Below are 21,515 nucleotides of genomic sequence, written 5' to 3' on the forward strand. Positions count from 1 at the left end.
GCTCACCGCTGAACAAGAGCAGTCGAAAGCTGTAATGGATGCCAAGCATAAAGAAATAAAAAACATGAACACCTATGAAGTATTTGAATGTGTGCCATACACAGGTCAAAAAACAATATCCACAAGATGGGTGATTACTGAAAAATTCAAGGATAATCAGAAAACAATGAAAGCTCGCCTTGTAGCACGAGGCTATGAAGAAAATAGTAATCTGAAAACGGACTCCCCAACATGTAGCCGTGAAGCTATGCGAATGGTCATGCTAACCGCATCAATAAAGAATTGGATGCTGCAGACCATAGATTTTACCTCAGCCTTTTTGCAAGGTGGTATTTTAGAGAGAGATGTGTACCTGAGGCCACCATCTGATGTTTGTCCTAAATCTCAAGTGTGGAAATTAAAAAGATGCATCTATGGATTGAATGATGCTCCACGGGCATGGTACAAGAGAGTTACTCAGGCTTTGATTGAATTAAAAGGAGTAGCAAGTGCTTATGATAATGCATTGTTTTTGTGGCATGATATTAAAGGAAATTTGACTGGAATTCTTGCTATGCACGTGGATGATTTTGTTTTCTGTGGAAACACAGAGTTTGAAAGGGATGTGATTGCAACATTGAAAGAAAAATTTAAGGTGGGATCTCATGAAAGTGGAACATTCAAATATGTTGGACTGAATGTTAATCAACAGGAAAATGGGATCACTGTAGAACAAGATCTATATGTATCTTCCATATCTCCAATAGAAATAAGCAAAGGGAGGATACTGAGGAAAAATGATGAACTGAATGAAGAAGAAAAGCATGAGTTGAAGAGACTTGCAGGTCAGATGATGTGGGTTTCAACTCAAACACGCCCTGATATAGCTTTTGATGTGTGTAAAATGAGCAACACTGGAAAGCATCCCAAAGTAAAAGCCTTATTTGAGGCGAATAAAGCCTTATCAAAATTGAAATCCAAGAAGGGTTCTATAACATTTCCAAAATTGGGAAAGCCCTCAGATTTACACATTTTGTGTTATACTGATGCCTCTTATGCCAGTCTGGAAGATGGATCTTCACAGGGTGGTTTTGTTGTCTTTATTGGAGGAAGTACTGACAAAATGGCCCCCATGTGTTGGGCGTCAAAGAAATTGGACAGAGTGACAAAAAGCCCATTGGCCTCAGAGACTCTTGCTCTGAATGAGGGAGCTGATGCTGGTGTTTTGACTGCGGTTATGATACAAGAGGTATTTCAGTTATCTAAATTGCCAGACGTTCTCTGCAAGACAGATAATGCATCACTTGTGGAGACATTGAATTCCAACAATCTGGTAAGCGATCGACGATTGAGAATAGATGTAGCAAGGCTGAAGGAAATGAAGAGTAGAGGGGAGATACAGATAGAATGGATCAAGGGTTGTGATCAGGTCTCTGATTGTTTGACCAAGGCAGGAGCTTCGTCTGAGCTTCTAAGGGACTTGTTAAATCAGAAATAAATTATTCACTTGAGGACAGCAGCAATGTTAATGTAGACATTGGTTACCTCCCTTGCTTCAGTTACATGGTTACCTCCCTTGCTTGTGGTGATATAAATAGGAGTCGGCCATCTTGGTTTAGTTAGTTCGTTCGTACAGTTTAGACAGACTACAAGTGTCTCAACACCCCCCCCCCCAGGAGTACCTTTTGGGTTAAAATGGCTAAAATTTTGTTCCTATTAAAAAAAAATTCATGCCTTGGATTTTTATAAAACTTTCTGATTTCTATATAATTTTGTTTGTCTATACTTCGCGATACCTCTTGGGTGTGACCCAGGGGCTCTTTTAGGGCTAATAAAAACGCTCCATTTTTGGGACTATTTTACCATATTTGTCCAAAATTTTCTCTGTAAGTCTATTTAGCAGTTTTGCATGGTGCTGAACTCAAATTTAAATATGTTAAGGCCTTGGGGACTTTTGGGGCTAAATGAGGGGGAAACAAATTAGTCATTTCTTTTTTTTTTGCATGGCGCAGAACTCAAATTTACATATGTTAGGGCCTGAAACTGCACTGTTTGTTCATTTTCACCAGGATTTGACGGCCCCTGGAGACTTTTGGGGCTAAATAAGGGGGGGGGGAGGGCAAATGCTGAACTTAGTCATTGTTTTTATGCCTCGTTCACTGTGCACCCACGGGGGACCATGTATGCTTCACTTGTTTGTTAGGTCAATTTGCTTCATTCAATGAAGTCAGAAGTATTTGCTCTGAGCCAGACAAGAGTGCCCTTGAATCAGAAATCGGAAAAATCGGAAGATTTGGGGGTATAGGAATCGGTATCAGAATCGGAAAAATTGATGAGTATATTCCGATGTCAAAACGATTCTTTTTATCGTCTTTTTTATTTGATTTTGTTTAAATCAAAATCTTCCACTGCTGGCAGTAATAATGATAAAATAATAAATATTTATTGATTTTAAAATTATCAGTGAAACTAAAATCAATAGATCACTCCCCTCAAAATGTGTTTTTTACATTTCGGAAAATACCTGCACATGCGTTCTCATGGTAATCAGCGTAAAAAATAACAATCCTATGGTTACAAATACTTCAAGATTTATAAAGAATCTATTGGAATTATTAAGGAGTCACTAACGGGGTGTCCTGTGATTAGATGAAAAAACAACTAATCACAGGCTTCCCTTTTAGATCATCACCAACACCACGAGAGTGTTTTTTTTTTTTTTTTAATTCTCTACCTTTTTGGCTTATCGGTACCTCCAAGGTAAGACGTGTTTGTCAGCTCTCTCCGTTATTCAGTCCCAGACACATGTGAAGATTTTCGACAGCAACTGCATCACCGACTTCTTTTTTTTTCCTCAACCCGGCCAAAACTCCACAGGAAACATTCATTGTTAAACAGACGAATCCTTCAGATCAGTTCCACAAAACGCACGTGTTTTTGCAAGAAAATATTCTTTCTTCCCTCTCTTTCTTCTCAACACAAGTTTTATAACAATTTTCATTTGTGTTGTGTTCCTTTTTCTTGTCAGCGTCACATTATTTTGTTACAATATATAGTTGGGAAAATCCCAACAAATTAAAATTGGAATCGGTAATTGAACTGGAATCGGGAAAATATTGGAATCGTCCCATCACTCATAAGTACTTATGTTAAGTTTTGAGACATTGTGTTGAACAAAGATGGCGGCGTAGTTCAGATCAGTAACCAAGATGGCGACCAAGAATCAAATGCGGTCCGTGACGTAGTTAACCTCTTAAGTTCTGAGATATTGTGTTGAACAAAGATGGCGGCATAGTTCAGATCAGTAACCAAGATGGCGGCCAAGAATTAAATGCGGCCCGTGACGTAGTAAACGGCGAACTGATTGAATCCAAAATTCGACAATTTTTATAATAATTTTGGGACGTTTTCATTGGTTGTTTAGCACAGCCGTTGGTTATAAAAATGATTGGCGAATCCATTCGTCTCATATTCCCATCAGAAGTCAAAAACATTTTACAACTTATAATTTTTTTTAAGATTGTCACTTATTTTAATTGTTTATTTTTTCTTGTGTTTTTCTTTCTTCCAGGAATCTAAGCGATCTTTCCTTCACAGTGTTATTAATGAGGGAGGAGACAAAGAAAAATTGGAGAGTTTCGTGAACTTCTGTGAAGACACCATCTTTGAAGTGAGTCTTTTTTCAATACGTTTTTATTTTCTTCATCTTTTTTTATTACTAGCTAAATATCCATCCCATGTTAGTTATCAATAAGGCTGTAACAACAGCATATTCTTTTCATTGTTTTGACTCTTGAGTATATATCCGTTAATGTCTTATATGTTTTAATATAGACTGATGTGGTTCTCGGTTGATTAAGTGTGTCTAACTGTGTCGGATATATACTTGAGAGTCAAAAGAATGAAAAGAATATACTGTTGTCACAGCCCTAGTTATCAATAAAGAAAACATTGAATAATTTACCAGTGACGTAGCAACTATTTTTGCCATCCAGGGCTGTCGTAAAATTTGCCCCTCCCTCTCCCACCTGCTGCCCGTTGATAATCCTTTAATCTTCAAAATTTCAGAAAGTCCTTATCAAAATATTCATTTGTATGGAATTACAATCAAGCATTTAAAATCCGTTTCAAAACAGTATTACACACATAAAACACAAAAACATATTACGACCTTAAAAACTAATTTGTGGTATAAAATTTCAGATTTTTACAATTTTAATTTGTATTTATTTTCTATTTTTACCCCCTCAAAGTGCCGCCCCCTAGCTGCAGTCAAAAATCATATCAGGTACACTGCTGAGACTTCCTGAATCTTCCTCCTGCAGCGATTCTTTGTGCGGGAGATCTTAAAGGAGGTGACAGCCTGGTGGATAGTGTGTGTCACGGTCAGCAGCGAGAGTAGACGACTGGTGGTGGTCAATGTGGCAGTCACCGAGGGGCCTTCTTCAGAGAGTCTTTGTATTGTTTCTTTGGTGTCATCTGTCACGGCAGCCAGTAGAGAGTTCGCCATATAGGGCTATCTTTGCTACACCACCATAATTTACTAATGTTTATGCCTAATTAAATTCAACAGATTATATGCATATTAATTCAAATAATTTAATAGTGATTAATAATTTTTTTCTTTTTTACTACTGAGTTGCTGTTTATTGAAGTCAAAAAGCCACTTGAGGATAAAGAATAAAATTAGCTTGTTCTTTTTTCACGTAAACAGTTGTGATAATGATGATACGCCCGTCAATTTTGATCTATGAGGTCTGCCATTACAAAGTTGTTCGAAAATCCACAAATTATTTTGTTTTTAATGATGAAGGCTTTATGCAGAACCAACCACACTTTTTGGTACAACTGCTAATCTCAGTCGGTGTAATGACTGCCACAAGATAAAACAGACAGTAGACATCTTATTTTACATTAGTTTTCCTTCTAGATGCATGAACCTGATCAGCACTAAATGGGTGACCAGTTGGGACTTCCAGGTGCTGTATGTACTCTCTGCTTATCTCGGCATTGTTTCCAGTCGTCCTGGACTTTTACTTACCACTGGACTCAAAGAGTGCTGATTCAGGAGAGGTGTGGTTGCGTATTATGCAACCCTTGCCTCACAATTATATGTGCAGCTGCCTCTACAGAGGGTATCCTTTGTCTTTCGAGACTGAACAGAGGCATCGAGATGTATGTCTGTCATAATAATAATGAATTATCTGCCATGGAGAAATTGTATTTGAACTAATTTTTAAAGATTTTGCATTCTCGCCTCTTCAAGTGGATTGGTTGGTTGGTTGGTTGGTTGGTTGGTTGTTTTATGGCATATCAACCCTTTTCAGGTTATTTAATGCTGAATCCAGTGATTTTGAAGAAAAATTTTTAATAGAATATATATTTGTTTTTATTCAAATCGGTTTCTATTTAACCCATAGTTGGGACCCTAACAGATACTACCACTCTGGGTCAGAGTGAACCTGAGAGCAATGGCAATTAAAGGGTGGCTCCACACTCCCCAAAGCCCGCAAGCTGGAGCCTCACCATCGGATTTGTCTGTTAATTATTTTTCTCATAGAGTCAACCTTTAACCTAGCACGAATGCACGTATGTAAATGCATGAGAAGTGACGTCACCGGGGGGGGGGACAAAGGACTATAAAAAGAGAGAGAAAAATGCTGATCTTGTGAGAGACGAGATAACGTTCGAGATCTCGTGAGAGACGTAGGGAACATTTGTGATCACATGGGTGACGTCACGGCCGTAACGACGAGGAAATAAATGTCGTATAGAACCAAGAAGCGAATCAGAGTTATTTCCTATTCTCATTTGCGACTGAAACTGCACATACTATGTGTGTCAGTCTGCGGACAACCTTACAAACGGACTCTCAGAAAATGGTCAAAGAAGAAGCAAGCAAGTTTAATTCATATTTTCTCTGAGTGGCGCATCACCACCTTTCATTTTCGTGCTTTTATTTCACATCACTAACGTGCATTTTTGAAAGTCAAAAGTCGTCCAACACATGTCAACAACAAAAAGCAGGCGTTAGACCAAATAGGACGACGTGGGAAACATGTTGATTTTCCAAACTTCCCTGCAACCTCTTTCCCACAGATGAGACATTGTGAGCCTGTTTCTGCTCTATCTTTATTTTCATGGCAAGTGCTCGTCTGAGCTCCAATCTATAATCCCCCACCTTGGCAAACTTTCGTGAAAAACACCCATCTAACTGAAACCACTATCAATAATTTCCACCACTCTTTATCTGTATCTAAACCTAAATGTAGATTCCTTGAACAAAGTTTCTTTCTTAGAACTGCACGCCTGTGGAATTGTCTTCCGTTTCCCTGCTTTCCGGCTGACTACAATATGGTTGTCTTCAAGTCAACATAAACAAATTCTTGGTGAGCCGTCCCCTTAAATAATCTAATTTACTAAATTTCCACTATTAACGATTACTATGATATTGTTCCATTGACTACCGTACACTCATTAACTCTTATCCTTGAGTGGCTTCTGTCTTTATATTAGATTGAAGTTTACATTTGGGTTTGTCTAGTAAACTTTTCTTATCCACTGCCTGATTTATATATATATAGATTTATATATATATATATTACAATAGAAAAATGCGAGCATAAAAAGTAATAGGGTTAAGGTTAAACATGGAAAAGTAAAGGACTAGTTGTAAAAACTGGAAAAGAAAGAGACAAGATATTCTAGTAAAAAATATAATAAATTTATAACTTAAAATATTGCAGCATTAAGAATTGATTATATGATGTTATGAATTGAATTTTAAAACAAAATTCTTAATGCTGCACTTTCCGTGTTTAAGCTTAACCATATTACTTTTCGTGCTCGCATTTTTCTATTGTAATCCATGATTTTTCCAGGCTTCCAGTAAATTCACTTGTTCTTTATTTAATTTCAGTCTTATTTTTTTGCCCCCATAAACATAACATACACATATGTAATAACAATGTACGGCACTCGTTTTCAATATAATCCCCTCAATTATCTCCCTTTCATTTTTTCATTCTCTCTGTTTCACTTGTTACTGCTCTTTTCGCGAGGGCGGTGAATTGGTAGCAACAATAGTCACTGAAGTGACATGGTTGCTATGGAAACCAGTCATAAAAAACGTCGCTCACATCCTTACATTTTTTTTATGATTTTGAACCCAGTAAATTCATCATGACATTTGTTTTACTGAACTAAAATTAAAAATTTTTTTCATAATATAGCTGAGAAAGTGATCTATAACCTGTAATAATTGTTTGAAATTTGGTCAAAAAATGAGTGAGCAATGAAGCTTTAAAGCAGTTCTAAATGACTAAAACTGCCACTTAACCATATACTCAAACACTGTGTTTGAATGATATGCATATAAAAGACTTCTTGACATCTGTTCTTTGAGTAAATGTTTTATTCTTCATCTTTCACAGATGCAACATGCAACAAGTATTACCGGGGAAGAACTGAAGTTATCTTCTGCTCTTGGAGGAATTGGAGCAGGAGGGTAAGTTTCATCTTTACTAATTTTGATTTCATTTTTATACGATTTACACAATTTTTTTACATATTTTATTTTTTTATTGGAATCTTTTGAGATGAGGCTCCATCATTTGAGTATCCATTTTTTTTGTTTTGGACTGTTATCCTCATCTTCATAGTTGCTGTTTCATCACGTTTCGGCCAGCTTATCCTCGAGCCTTCTTCAGGTGGTTAACCGCGACAGGATAGAAATCCTGAGTCTTGTAACTATATCTTCAGGGCCCTTGGTACAGTAGTTAGAGGTGTTCAATCTCTACACTTCCAGGTGAGCGTTGTGTGAAAATAGCAGTTTCAGTCCTACCCAAAGCCGGCCAGAGGATTAGTTGACCAAAACGTGGTGAGACAACAACAACTATGGAAGGCAGTAATTACTGGGGATGCAATTACTCAGCATTCCTATTCCATCACGGTTAACCACCTGGAAAAGGCCAGAGGATAAGTTGACTAAAACATGGAAAAGCAACAACAACTATGAAGATGAGAATAACAGTCTGCAAAAAAAAAAAAAAATGAATACTCTGATATGGCTTTGTATCTGTACTAGACGTGCCTGTGACCCGTTGAGTCACAAGCATTTATTTTAATTTGATTACTAAACTGTGACATGTTGCCCTGGTGACCACTGTACACTCATTAACCTTGCTTTTATCCTCAGGGAAGTCACCTGGCCTTTATCCTAAAGGCCACTTGAGGATAAAAGCCAGGTGACTTCCCTGAAAAAAAAAATCTTTTAAGACATTCTTCTAACCCTAACCTTTATCCTCAAGTTGCCTTCAGGCCTTGATAAGTGGTGACTTCCCTGTAAAAAATATCTTTTAAGATATTCTTCTTGCAAAAGCTAAAAATATGTTTCTTCACTTCTATATTATCATTATTATTTACTCATGAGGAGTAGTCGCACAGACCATCATCACAGATTTCTCTTTCAGAACAACCTGTGGTTTTCTCTCGAGTCTGAGTTACAACAAGTTCCCCCAGATTTCCAGTACTCACCATTTCTTTTGATAACCTTTGCAGATCAGTTTGAGTTATTGCAACAGTTGTTTACCATTGATTTCTTGTTGGTAGCGACAATTGGTCTTCACTGGAATTTGAATGACAATAAGCCTCCTGAATGTCCTAGTCCTCTTTGTACTTATCCAGCGGAGATCTGGCTAGTGCCTTTTCTCTTTGAGCTTTCCATCCTCCTGGACCTTCACTTATTTGGTGTGACACCAATTTATGGTGGCATACACACACACACACACACACACAAAAGGGAGTGTGGAAGGCAGGGGTGCAGTATCATTATCATCATTCTCATTATATCTATAAATAGGTATATACGAGGTACCTTCAATAAGTTTCCAGACTTTTTTGTATGGGGTCTTTTCTTGATAGTACACACATGAAACTCTAGTTCTGTTCAAAGTAATCTCCTCCGGTTGCAATGCACTTGTTGTACCATTCCAACAACTTCTGGACGGCCCCATGGAAGCCCTCTTGTGTGAGTGTGTCAATGGCCCTTGTCACAGCCTCTTTCATCTCCTCAATTGTCTAATAATGACTGCTTCTTTTCCTTGAGCTTAAGGAATAACCAAAAGTCATAGGATGCAAGGTCTGGACTATAGAGAGGGTGAGGAAGTGTCTTGATGCCCATTTTAGTCAAATAGTCTGTGACAAAGATTGAGTACTCTTGGGACAAACTTCATGCAAATCTTCCACATCTTCAGTTCATTAGGAATAATTGTGTGTACAGTTCCCACACTGACATCAAACTGTACACTTATTGTCTCTATAAACACATGACGGTTCTTATCTATGGAATTTTTTATTTAACCAATCAACTCTGGTGTTCTGACTTCCTTACTCCGCCCACACCTCTCATCATCTCTCACATACTTCCTTGAATCTCTTATGCCACTCAAAAACTGATGTTCGATTCATGCAAGATGGTCCAAAAGCAGTCTGAAGCATTACATACGTTTCTGTGGCATTTTTTCCAAATTTAAAACAGAATTTTATTGCATATCGTTCTTATAAAGTGTTCTCACGTCCAGATTGTATTTTTGAAATTCACCAGCTGTGACAATCAGGCTTTAGTAAGGTGCATTCCAATTCCTGCTGTAGCTATTTATTTGAACCTGAAATCATAAAAATTGGTCAATAATCTCATAAGATGTATAGCAATAATAAACTGAATTTTCAAGAATCTACATTTTAATGCCTGTGCAAAAAAAAAGTCTGGAACCTTATTGAAGGCATCCCGTATATTATATAATCCACTTTGTTTGTGTTCCATTAGATTATAAACCAACTTTTGTTTTTTCTTTCTATTTGCAGCATTCTTGAGCCAGTGAAAGTGACATATCGTACCATTCGGGATTTCATCGGATCCTTACTATCATTCTTCACATGGTCCAACATCAAGAACACTTATCACACATTCCGCAGCATGACTTTTGGAGAATTGTCCATGGCCTTCCTCAAAGGAAATGTCAACTTTTTATTGATGATACTAACATTAGTCTTTCACGTTTTCTGGTAAGTTCTGATTACTAATCAAATAATTAGATTTTCCGGTTGTGTAAAACGTTTCCACTGTATTGATGGCAAGTGCTCGTCTGAACTCCAATCTATAGTCCCTCCCCTTGCCAAACTTTCACAAAAAACACTCGATTAGCTACAACCACTATCAAAAGTTTCCCCCACACTCTATCTGTGCCTAAATCTAAACACAGATTCCACGAACAAACCTTCTTTCCTAGAACTGCCCACCCGTGGAACACAGTTCAATTGGCCTGCTTCCCGGCTGACTACAATATTGTAGCCTTTAAGTCTAATGTAAACAGGTTCTTGTTTAACTGTTCGCTTAAATAATCAAATTGTCCCATTGACTACTGTACACTTATTAACCCTTATCCTCGAGTGGCCTCTGGGCCTTGATAAGTGGTGATTTCCTTTGTAAAAAAAAAAAAAAGAAAGAAAATTGTACCCAACTTATACCATTAACGATTTACTACACTATCACATTACATTAATTAACCCTTATCCTCGAGTGGCTTTCGAGCCTTGATAAGTGGTAACTTCCTTGTAAAAAATAAAAACAAAAAAAACTATCAGCCAGTGTGGAGCCACCCTTTAATTGCCATTGTTCCCAGGTCCACTTTGACCCGGAGTGGTAGTACCTGTTAGGGTCCCAACTATGGGTTAAATAGAAACCGACTTGAAAACAGCAAATATATTCTATTAAAAAAATTCTCTTCAAAATCTTTGAATTCGGCATTAAATAACCTGAAAAGGGTTGATATGCCGTAAAATAAAAATAACCAACCAGTCAAGATGCATGAAGTCAAGTCAGCTCTTCTGCAATCAATGTTTTCCTTGGTCTACCAAACCCACTACTGTCTGGGGTATCCAGGTATGCTACTTTGCCTCCTAAATGCCTATGCAGTGATGTAGCAAGGAGGAGGAGAGGTGGTCCACCCCAGGCAGCACCTGCCAGGGGGCGGAATCTTGAGGGGTTAAACCTAGAAAATAATAAAAATCTAACAAAAAATCTGAAATTCTATACCAAAAATGAGTTTTTATGGTCGTAATATGTTTTGGTTTTATGTGTTTAATACTGTTTTTAAACAGATTTTAGATCCTTGATTGTAATTCCATGAAAATAACTATTTTGAAGACTTTCTGGAATTTTGAAAGTTAAGAGATTATCAACAACCAGGGATGGGGCAAATATCACAACTACCTCGGGGTGGCAAAAATAGTTGCTACACCTCTGGACCTTGGTATGTTTATGTCATATGCATGTGTGTCGTTTTTGAAAGAAAACAGGAAAGAGGAAAAAAATGCTAAAAATTCATTCTATGTCCATTTCGTCGTTTAAAAGAAGAATAAACTAACTCAAAACGATTTATGGGATTTAAAATTCAAAAATTGGTAAGACGTCCAATCGATTTTTATGCAAAATTGAAACTAGGACATGTTACCAAATTTTAAAATTTAAATCAGTCTTTTAGACGACAAAATGGACACAGTAACTGTGTCGGATATATACTCGAGAGTTAAAACAATGAAAAGAATATGCTGTTGTCACAGCTCTAGTTATCATAAACATGGCTAGTTGGATAATGACAGTTGCCTTGCTTTCATTTGTAAGATCTTACAAACGAAAGCAAGGCAACTGTCATTATCCAACTAGCCATGTTTATGATAACTAGAGCTGTGACAACAGCATATTCTTTTCATTGTTTTAACTCTCGAGTATATATCCGACACAGTTAGACACAGTTAATCAACCAAGAACCACACTACTCTATATAAAAGCATATAAGATATCAACAGATACACACTTGAGAGTCAAAACAATGAAAAGAATATGCTGTTGTCCTAGCCCTAGTGATAACATACAGTTTTGGCATTGTTGACCGGCCACAAAAGGACATAAGCAGACTAGAAACTCTTAGGGAAATATGCTAGAAAGTACACCATCCTCGATGACTATGCAATCCGTACAGCTACGTACCTAGAAAATGAAGTCATAAAACCTTACATAGTAATATGAAGAAAGAAGCAACTTTATTAGGAGCTAGTGTCCCCAATGATACTGAATTAAACATGTTGCATAGCTGGGTGTCAGAATTGTTTGTATTTACATAACCAGAAAGATATAAAAGAAGAGGATGATATATGGAAGAGGAATTATGTTTCATATCTTTCTGTCCGGAGGTCTTTTGTCTTCCTACTGCTGGGCAATGTGATGTCTGTCCACAATGTGATGTCTGTCCACCATTCTGACACAATAAGACGATTGAGATATACCCGATTTTTCTTCTTTGTGAACAACAGGATAACGACTTTATATTTTATTAAATACAAATTAATTTTTTTTTTTTCACACAGGTATCACCACATTATCAAGGCCAAGAGGCCACTCAAGGATAAGGGTTAAAGAGTGTACAGTAGAAATTGGACAATATAGTAATCATTAGTAATGAAAATTCGGTAAATTTGATAACTTACATGAAACGGCTCGTCAAGAACTTATTTACGTTAGACTTGAACACAACCATATTGTAGTCAGCCGGAAAGCAGGAAAACGGAAGATAATTCCACAGGCATGCAGTTCTAAGAAAGAAGCTTTGTTCATGAAATCTATGTTTAGGTTTAGGCACAGATAAAGAGTGGGGGGAATTATTGATAGTGTTTTCAGCTAGACGAGTGTTTCTTGTGAAAGTTTGGCAAGGGGGGACCATAGACTGAAGCTCAGTCGAACACTTTCCATGAAAATAACGATACATCAAAGAAACTCGCAACATCTCTTCTGTGAGATAAAGGTTGCAGGGAAGAGAAAAGGACATCTCCTACGAGGCTACGAAGTCTATTTTGAACTCTATCAAGGCAGGACAAGTCCTTTCTAGCAGCTCCTGCCCAGAGGTGGCAACAGTATTCCATCCTTGGACGTACCTGGCTCTTATATAGATAGAGAATTGCATCAGCAGTGAGATATCTACCGGATCGATAGAAAGATCCCACCATTTTTCCAACAGCCTTGGCAACAGATACTTATAAATTAATTTTGGATGTCTCAGTGTTTCACGAAGTCTGCTACGTGTCTGCATGTTGTGTTTTTCTAGCCTCGCTTCCTGGCCTTTTGAGTATGTCTGCCCACTTTGGTGACCAAATCCAAACTCTCTGCTCTAATCTTTGTGGGAATGGAAATTCCCAGGCTAATTCGATTGTCGCCTTTTAACTCGGAGAGCGACGCAACCACGTGACTTCCTGTTTGGATTGTAATGGCGAAGTGCTTCGTTCGCAAGAAAAATCGAAATGTTTGTGAAGATAGTAGTCCGTTGGTATCGTCAAAGCTTTCAACGGACATAGTTGTTCAAAGATACGCTTCGTAATAAAAATGTGAAAAAGAGAACAAAATGTCTATATTTTTTATATGTGCGTGAATATAGATAAAACTTATTGTTTTTTTTTATTATTATTATAATTATTTAGGCTGTGACGGAAAAAGATTTTTTTCTTTCAAAGGCAGTTTGTTTACATTTAGTCGTCCACGAGTAGTAAAAATAAAGATGGCAGACAATAGACGCACATGTGTTGGACGTAAAGTTTGAAAATGCGACGAAAAAGTGTTTTCCTCCCTTTTTTTTTAAATGCGTTTTTTGCTTTGTTTTTTTTTTCTTTCTTTTTTGAGTATATTTCGCTGATTATTCAACGATATTGGCATGTTTCCTTTGTGACAGTGAAAACGTTTTAAAATGTTTTTTGGAACATAGATTGTTAAGCTTTTATGAGAAATGTTCTTTAAGTCACTATTCTTGAAAAAAATCACGTCAGGGTCACCACTTGTGGAGGGGATAGGATGATCTGCTTGTGTTATAGACGATCCCGTCCTCATGTGTAGTTAAATGATGAATGTATTGGATGGTAGAAGAATTGAAAGGCAAAAGGTCGCATAATGATGACGAAAAACACACCGGTTACATAAATACACATGAATACATGATATGAATCGACTGATCGAGCGTTCAGCGGAAAAGAAAAAGAGAAAAGAAAGAAACAGGAAGTCACGTGGCTGTGTCGCTCTCCGAGTTAAAGGGCTACAATCGAATTAGCCTGGGAATTTCCATTCCCACATCTTTTTGACCTGTCAGTTCCAGTGACGTAGCCGATAAAAGGACACGTTTTCTTAACGTGACCTCTGGGTCACCTATCTAAATGTGACGTGATCAATGTCACTTATCAATTATTGTTTTGCGTTTCTAAATTCTTCTGTTTATAGATAAGTACAGCTAAATCTATAAACATATCACTTAACTATTTACATAATTAACTTTCAGCTAAACTTATTTTACCAACACAATATTTCTATTCTTAGTCTAGCAAGGTCATTGGTGTTGTCGACTTATCACTAGATAGATAGATAGATAGATAGATAGATAATTGACACTTGTAACCCTGCTATTATCTACCAAACAGAGCTAAGAGGGAAAAGATAACGAAATATCAATGTCTTATGCATGATATGAAAAGAAACTAGAATCTTAGGAAGATCGCTATCATTCCAGTAATTATAAGGAGCAACTGGACTCATGAAAAGCAATTTTAAAAACTACCTGGCCAATATACTCAGTGAACCAAGTGCAAGAGAAATTCAAACAATTGCGCTTAAAGGGATGGTCAGAATTTTTTTTTAAATCTTGGTTGGAATATTTGAGTTAGCGGGTGAATGTTTGGTATTCGGTAGGATGCCCCATCCCCAGCTTGAACAAACTGATAAGAAAATTAAAAAAAAAAAAAAAAGAAAAGAGTTTAGCCACTAAACTGCAGAAAATGTTGATGCTATACAGAGTAACATACAGAAAACAGTGTCTGCCTAGCCTGTATCTGCGTAGAGGAGCAGGAGGTGTGGATCTCTCAGAAATTGTCCATCAACATTGTGATACTATTGTGAGCACCGGACGATATCTGATGAGCTCCCAGAATCCAAACCTCTTGATGATAAATCAACAGCACGAAACAAAAGCCAGCAGAACAACTTCAATCACAAAACTGGCCAAACATTTTGGACAAGACAGTCTTACAAATGAGACAAAAATACAAGACAAACTTTTTACAGAAATAGTCCAAAAGAGTCGCTAAAAACACACCAATACTTTCCATTGCGAAAAATAAAAAAAAAAAAAAGAAAAAAGAAACTGGAAGGAAAAAAAAGATCTCTATCATTCCAGTAATTCTAGGAACAACCGAACTGATGAAAAAAAATTTCAAAAACTATCTAGCAAAGATACCCCATGAACTAAGTGCAAGAGAGATACAAACAGTTGCACCTAAACGAACGGTCAGAATCTTAAAAAGATCTCTCGGTCGGAATATATGAGATAGCAGGTAAATGTCTGACATCTGGTAGGATGCCCCACCCCCAGCTAAAACAAAATTATAAGAAAATTGAAAAAAAAAAAAAAAAAGTAAGGACGTTTTTCAATGGAATTTTTTAGGACTAGTCAAAAAACTCAAGTGTTCATAAAGTGATCCGGTTGCTAGAAATTGAACTTTTGTAAATTTTGTTAAAAGAATATTCTATTCTGACAATCTATGATTTCATTTCCTCTTTTTATTTTACGTTTTTATCAGGACATTAGCCAAGTTCCTAATCAACATGATGATGGGCGACAGAGGCCTGGAAGCTTCTCCTGAAGTAACAACTGCTGCTAAGGCTAATATACCGCCTGCAATAATGGCTCCACCCTTAGCATTAGGGGCACCCGAAGCACCTAGTGGCACATCTACTCCAAAAGTATCTCAAGAAAATGGTGGACCCGGACGAACTTTCCCAAGTAAAAAAGAAAATGGTCTTAAGGAGTAAGTAAAATGATCAGTTCTTTTCTTTTATAGATTCTTCTTCTTTTTCTTTTTCTTATTCTTATTTTTTTCCTTATTCTTTTCTTTCTTTTTCTTCTTTTTTCTTTTTCTTCTTCATTTTCTTTATCTTTTTCTTCTTCTCTGTCTTCTATCTTCTTTTTCTTCTTCTCTGTTTACTATTCTTTTTCTTCTTTTTCGTCTCTATTCTCTTTTCTTCTTTTTCTTCTTTTTTCTGTCTTTTTACTTTTTTTTCTTCTCTGTCTTCATTTTTTTTCTAATATATAAATTAAGTCGGTCAGAGTTTCAAAGTCAGAGCTAAAATAACAATGAATAAATGAAGCAGCGGATTGAAACGGCTTCCTCTGAAGGACGGAGTTTCATGGAAGTATGAAATTCACAAACGGTTCCCAGTCGCATGTATATCCCCGTCAGGGAAGATGATAATGTTAAGTTCTTACAGCTCTTGCAGGGAGATGTCGATGTCTTTGTTGAGAACAGGGTCGCCTTTTATTGTGGTTGGCAACCTCATCCTCTGTTGTTAAATAGGAGATTGAAACAAAGTCGCATGGTCTCCTTGCTATGCAATATGCTGATATATAATTACAACCAAAGTATTAATTGTAAAATTTTTCTGTTAGCCTTTGATGTTTATTTATTTCATCTATGAGTCGGATGGATATGTTATCGAACTGTTTCGAATGTGGAGTCAGATGTATATTCTATTATGTTTTGGAATGTTTTATGTATTCATTTTATGTGTACTGTTATCCTCATCTTCAAAACATTTTGGGCCTGCTAATCCTTCTGCCTGCTTTTGGGTAGGATTGAAACCGCTATCTTCAGACAATACTCAGCTGCAACACTAGAAACTCAACACATCTATTCACTGCACCACATACAAGAGACGTATGAACAATGTTACTTGCGTTTTGGCCTCAAGAGTCTTTGATGAGAGGTTGAACATTGGTTTGGCTGTTTGCCAAAACCGGGAAGTGTTTTTCATCACATCTGCATTTGTTGCGAGGTCCAGCAAAAAGAGAGAATGACTGATACAAACCAGAAATAAAGGTGGCTGTATCGTCCCTTTGTGGCAAAGAATGATATTACCAGAGTTATAGTCATCCATTTGTGTTTGTGTGTTCGCTTGTGTGGAGAACTCGGTTCCCATAATACTCGCCCCTAGTTAGCTGGAAGCTGGAGGAAAGCAAAGAAAAATGGGAAAAACATGCAGATGTACATGGCCGATGAGTAACAGAACAAAAAAAAAAAAATTTTTTTTATTAAGTGTCAAAGGTTGCGACGTGAAAGGATATCAGACAAAGAGTTCAAAGCTTGTGTAACTGTGTGGAAGGTCACAAAACGATGTTGAGAATTTGAGTGCGAGAGGTTGCGGCTGTAGACTGTATTTCTGCAGTTGAGTCTAGAAAGTGTGCGCAAATGTCAGTAGGGTGGGTTGAAATTAGTTTGTGTCGGTTGCGAATGTGTCGAGGTTAGTGCATACAGTCACAGTGTAGGGAAATTTTTCCATCTGTAGAAAAGCGGTGTCAATGTTGTTCAAGTGATTGATGTAACCAGTGAGTCGGTCGGATCATGAACGTCCAGTGATTAATTTCATAGTATGCGTTTTTTGCAGCTAATTCATGTTGGCTGGTGTAACTTCTGTCATGAGGTCGTTGTGAGTTCCAAGGGTTTACAGTGCTTGACGAGTGTCTTTGTGAGTTTGCTTGTCGCGTTTGTTGCTAGAAAACTGATGATCATTATCATCATTAGCATCATCATTATTATCGAAGAGAAATAATTAATTCAGCAAGATTTGTTTGTCTTTTTTTATGTGCCAATGCCTTTTCTGTGATAATCACACAGATAGTGTTATCTCCAGATTAATTCTTTTTTTTTCTTCCTTTCTCCCAGATCTGTTGGAGTATCTGATGGTGTATCTACAACGGAAACTGAAACAACCGCAGCTAACGGAAGTGTCCCATGGAAAGAATCAGCAGCAACCTCTGATATACCAACTGAATCCCTTCTGGTAAGACAAATTACTAAATTTATCATTTATTATTGTTGCACCATGTTATTGGTAATAAACTAACATATTCTGTAAGAATTTTTTTAAACATACTTAATCTGGTGAGGCAGCTTGCTAAGATGGAGACATTTTTAAATAAACATCTAAAAAGAGAAATCGACTAAAGGGGAATAACTCTTATTCCTTTAGTAAGAGTTGGCGTTCCTTATTTTCTTTTTAACCAAGCAAATAAGATATTATAGAACATGAACATATATATATATAAGTGCTGGGATGATTAATCGGAATCGGTAATCAGAAAATTCAGAACTTTTTATGGTATCAGAATTAGAAAATTTTGTGCCTATTTTCTGATACCAAAAACGATTCTTTTAAATGTTTTGGTTTAGATTCTAGTTGATGACACCCAAGTTTATATATATATATATATATATATATATATATATATATATATATATATATATATATATATATATATTAATTTTTGATTTCACTACTATATATTAGGTTTAATATAATAATCACTAGACAATTGTCTCTATAATAATTGTCTCTATAATAATAAATATGTGATCTGCATGAATTAAAATGTCATATTTAAGCATATCTTATGACTGGGCAACGCCGGACGGCCTGCTAGTTTCCATATATTTCTTGCATTTTTTTTTATAAGGTTTGTTAAAATGATTAAAGCATTTGATGAGGTTACAAGTCTCTTCTTAGCACTGTTACAAATCACTCCAATGTGCGAAAGAAAAACACTATAAAAAGGGTGTGTGCACAGACCGGTTATCACGTTTAAAAGCACGTCTGAAACTACAGGCGCCAGAGAAGACGATCATGTTAGAAACATGGGTGACGTCACAGCCGAACGAGAAGTCATGTGTGGCAAGAGGATGAGGAAATAAATTTCATTGTTGGAAAAGAATAAGTGAGTTGAGTTATTACTTGTTTTCTGTTCCTTGCGCTGTAGACTGCATACAACGTGTGGGCCCCTTTATGTAAAAGTGTAAAACAATACACTAACATTAGCTTTGTCCTCAGTCTGTCAGATATAAAATATGCACGTCTCTGTCACAGGCCTTGTTAATGGTCTTGGAGATATCTAGTATTGCCACCCTGGTTTTACCCAACTTATGTAAATTGCAGTATATATGTTCAGAAATTAAGATTCTGGAACTTTTTTTTTCTGGAAATTTCTAGTATTTTACAAAAAAAAAACCAAAAAAAACATTTGTTTATTTTTTTCTTTTATTATTTATAGGAGGAAGCAGCTCTTTTGGGGGAACCTGAAGAAGTTCCCAAAATGGAAGTTGAAACACCACCTGTTGCTACTGAAGTGTGAGTAAACGATTATTATTTACAAAGCCATTCTTAACCTGGGGAGGGGAGAATATTTTGTAACTATTCTGTACGTTCATCTAACTAAAAGATATGAAACTTCAATTTAACTTGAAAATACTATTTAAAAACAGCGCGGTAACATTATTGCATAAGCACAAAAAAATAACCGTGTTTATTTAAAACACAACACAAAAACAAACAACATTTAATCGAAAACCATAAGATTATATTTTCATATTGTTTTTCTGAATTTAAACAAAAAAAATAGTGCTTATGCACTTTTGTTACCATGCTATTTTTCAAATAATATTTTCAAATTGAAGTTTCACAATATCTTTTTTATTAAATTGTTAGGTAAAAGTACAGAATAGTCATAAAACACCCTTCCCACCTCTGTGAGAAATTAGATGACTTGAATCATCTCACTTCATTGGTTGATTGGTTTAACACATTGTTTTAATTACAGCCTTTCTCATTGGTTGATTTGAATTTTAACTCGCTAGAGCGAGCACGTTTAAACTGAAGACTTTAGTCCGAGTAAATCTTTGATGCATGACAGACTCACTTTTAATATTCTTATTAATTTAAAGGCTTTGGCGCCCAATATTCTCATGATATCTTTGAGACAATTTAACCTACTAAGTTAGATGTTCTTTTCTTGACGTAATATCGTCTTTCTAATCAGCAAAGAATGTTGATTTTGGTTTTACCTCTTCAACGGAATTATCTGCCTTTTTCTATTGAAACATTGTTTAAATGTATCTAAAGCCATGAACTAATGATAATCTTCATTAGATAAAATAAATTAAATAAAAGGTCCCGTTCGAAATTTCATGCTGATTCCAGGGCTCAACAGAAAGATTTCTGAATTTGACAAGATACACTCGGAAAAGGTTGGGGGTTGCATCAGCCGAAATGTGAAAATAACACTCAAGATGAGAACAGTAGTCTGAAAAATCATTTATCATTATCATCAGACTTACTCTAATAAAAAAAGCATTCCGTGTGGATTTTCTTCATTGGCCCCCAAAATATCATTATGGACCCGCACTTTGTTATGTTTTCCTTGTAAACCCGTAGAAATATTTCATGGATCCCTAGGGCCCATATGGATCCCAGTTGAGAATCCATGCTTTAAACGGTGAAGCTTGATAGGCATTGATGTTCGGTTATGTAATAAATTACGTTAATAAATGTGAAATTCTGTTATTTTTGTCTTCCAGGACTGAGACAGCAGAAGAACCTGCAGCAAGTCCTGCAAAAGGTGAGGCAGTTGAGGAAGAAGAGGGTGCTCTTGGTGATGAAGAAATACCTTACGAAACGAAAGCTTTTGACTACGGCAAATATATTCTTGTAAGTTGCCAATTCCTTAATACAGCAAATTTTATCGCGGTGTCATCATGATTAATTGCTTTTTGTAATATCAAGTACATAACTACATATGTTTCATTATAGTATTTCCATTCTATTTTAGTATGTAACTTGATCGAAATTTTATTTTTTATTATTCTATCATAAATAAATAGAGGGGAGTTTTTATCCTGACAAATAGAAGTTCTAACACTGCCAACCAGAACACCCAGTCATTTTTTTTATATTCATCAGATGCTAAACTATATTCAAATTTAACGACAATGAAAGAGGAAGCGGAAGAAATAAAAAATAAACAGAGGCAAATAGAAAAAAGAAAAAAGAAAAAAAAGCTGTCTAGTATTGTTTTATGTAATTAATAGCATCGTGTTTTCCTAACTGTCGAGTTGGTTCAATTAGTTAGTACACCATACTTACAAACAGTGATTTTGAGTTCAAACGTTCCCCCCATGACTTAATCGTATTTGTCACCAAATGAACTTAAATTTTTCAAATTACAAAATTAACAGGTTGTTTACTTTTATTTATTAGCAGACCGCCCGGCGTTGCCCGGTCTTAAAATACGCAAAAATATTATATTTTAATTAATGCAGAATTCTTATTTATTATAAACAGAAATGCTGTAGGTATTTAAACATAAGGTTAAATTCCTTTAAAAAAAAAATGAACTAAAAAAATGGAATAAAACTGAGATATGTGGATGCGAGTATTGTTTTTTTCTAAACAGTTTACTTCTTGTAAGTAAAAAAAATATTCGAGCTGAGATCGAAATCAAAACCTAAAAGACGGTCAAGTGCGATAACCATTTGACCAACTTGACATGATGTATAAAATGTGTTTTCAAATCAACTTATGATTAACATAAGGAAGCTGTCATGTTTCATCACGACCGCGC

General features: G+C 36.2%; 1 protein-coding gene across 17 annotated transcripts in view; it reads left to right on the top strand.

Moving 5' to 3' along the window:
- Positions 1–21,515, top strand: part of LOC145256229 (ryanodine receptor-like) — a 936,895-nt gene that overhangs the window by 880,684 nt on the left and 34,696 nt on the right. For all 17 annotated transcript variants that reach the window (XM_080114858.1, XM_080114861.1, XM_080114859.1 and 14 more), the window contains 7 exons: positions 3,551–3,649; positions 7,413–7,486; positions 9,844–10,044; positions 15,649–15,876; positions 17,788–17,905; positions 19,170–19,246; positions 20,473–20,602. In XM_080114858.1, the coding sequence (XP_079970984.1) occupies positions 3,551–3,649; positions 7,413–7,486; positions 9,844–10,044; positions 15,649–15,876; positions 17,788–17,905; positions 19,170–19,246; positions 20,473–20,602 (927 nt within the window). The remainder of the gene's footprint in view (positions 1–3,550; positions 3,650–7,412; positions 7,487–9,843; positions 10,045–15,648; positions 15,877–17,787; positions 17,906–19,169; positions 19,247–20,472; positions 20,603–21,515) is intronic.

The sequence above is a fragment of the Euprymna scolopes genome, chromosome 32 (assembly GCF_053919585.1).
Source record: "Euprymna scolopes isolate OS-2025 chromosome 32, ASM5391958v1, whole genome shotgun sequence".
Lineage (NCBI taxonomy): Eukaryota > Metazoa > Mollusca > Cephalopoda > Sepiida > Sepiolidae > Euprymna > Euprymna scolopes.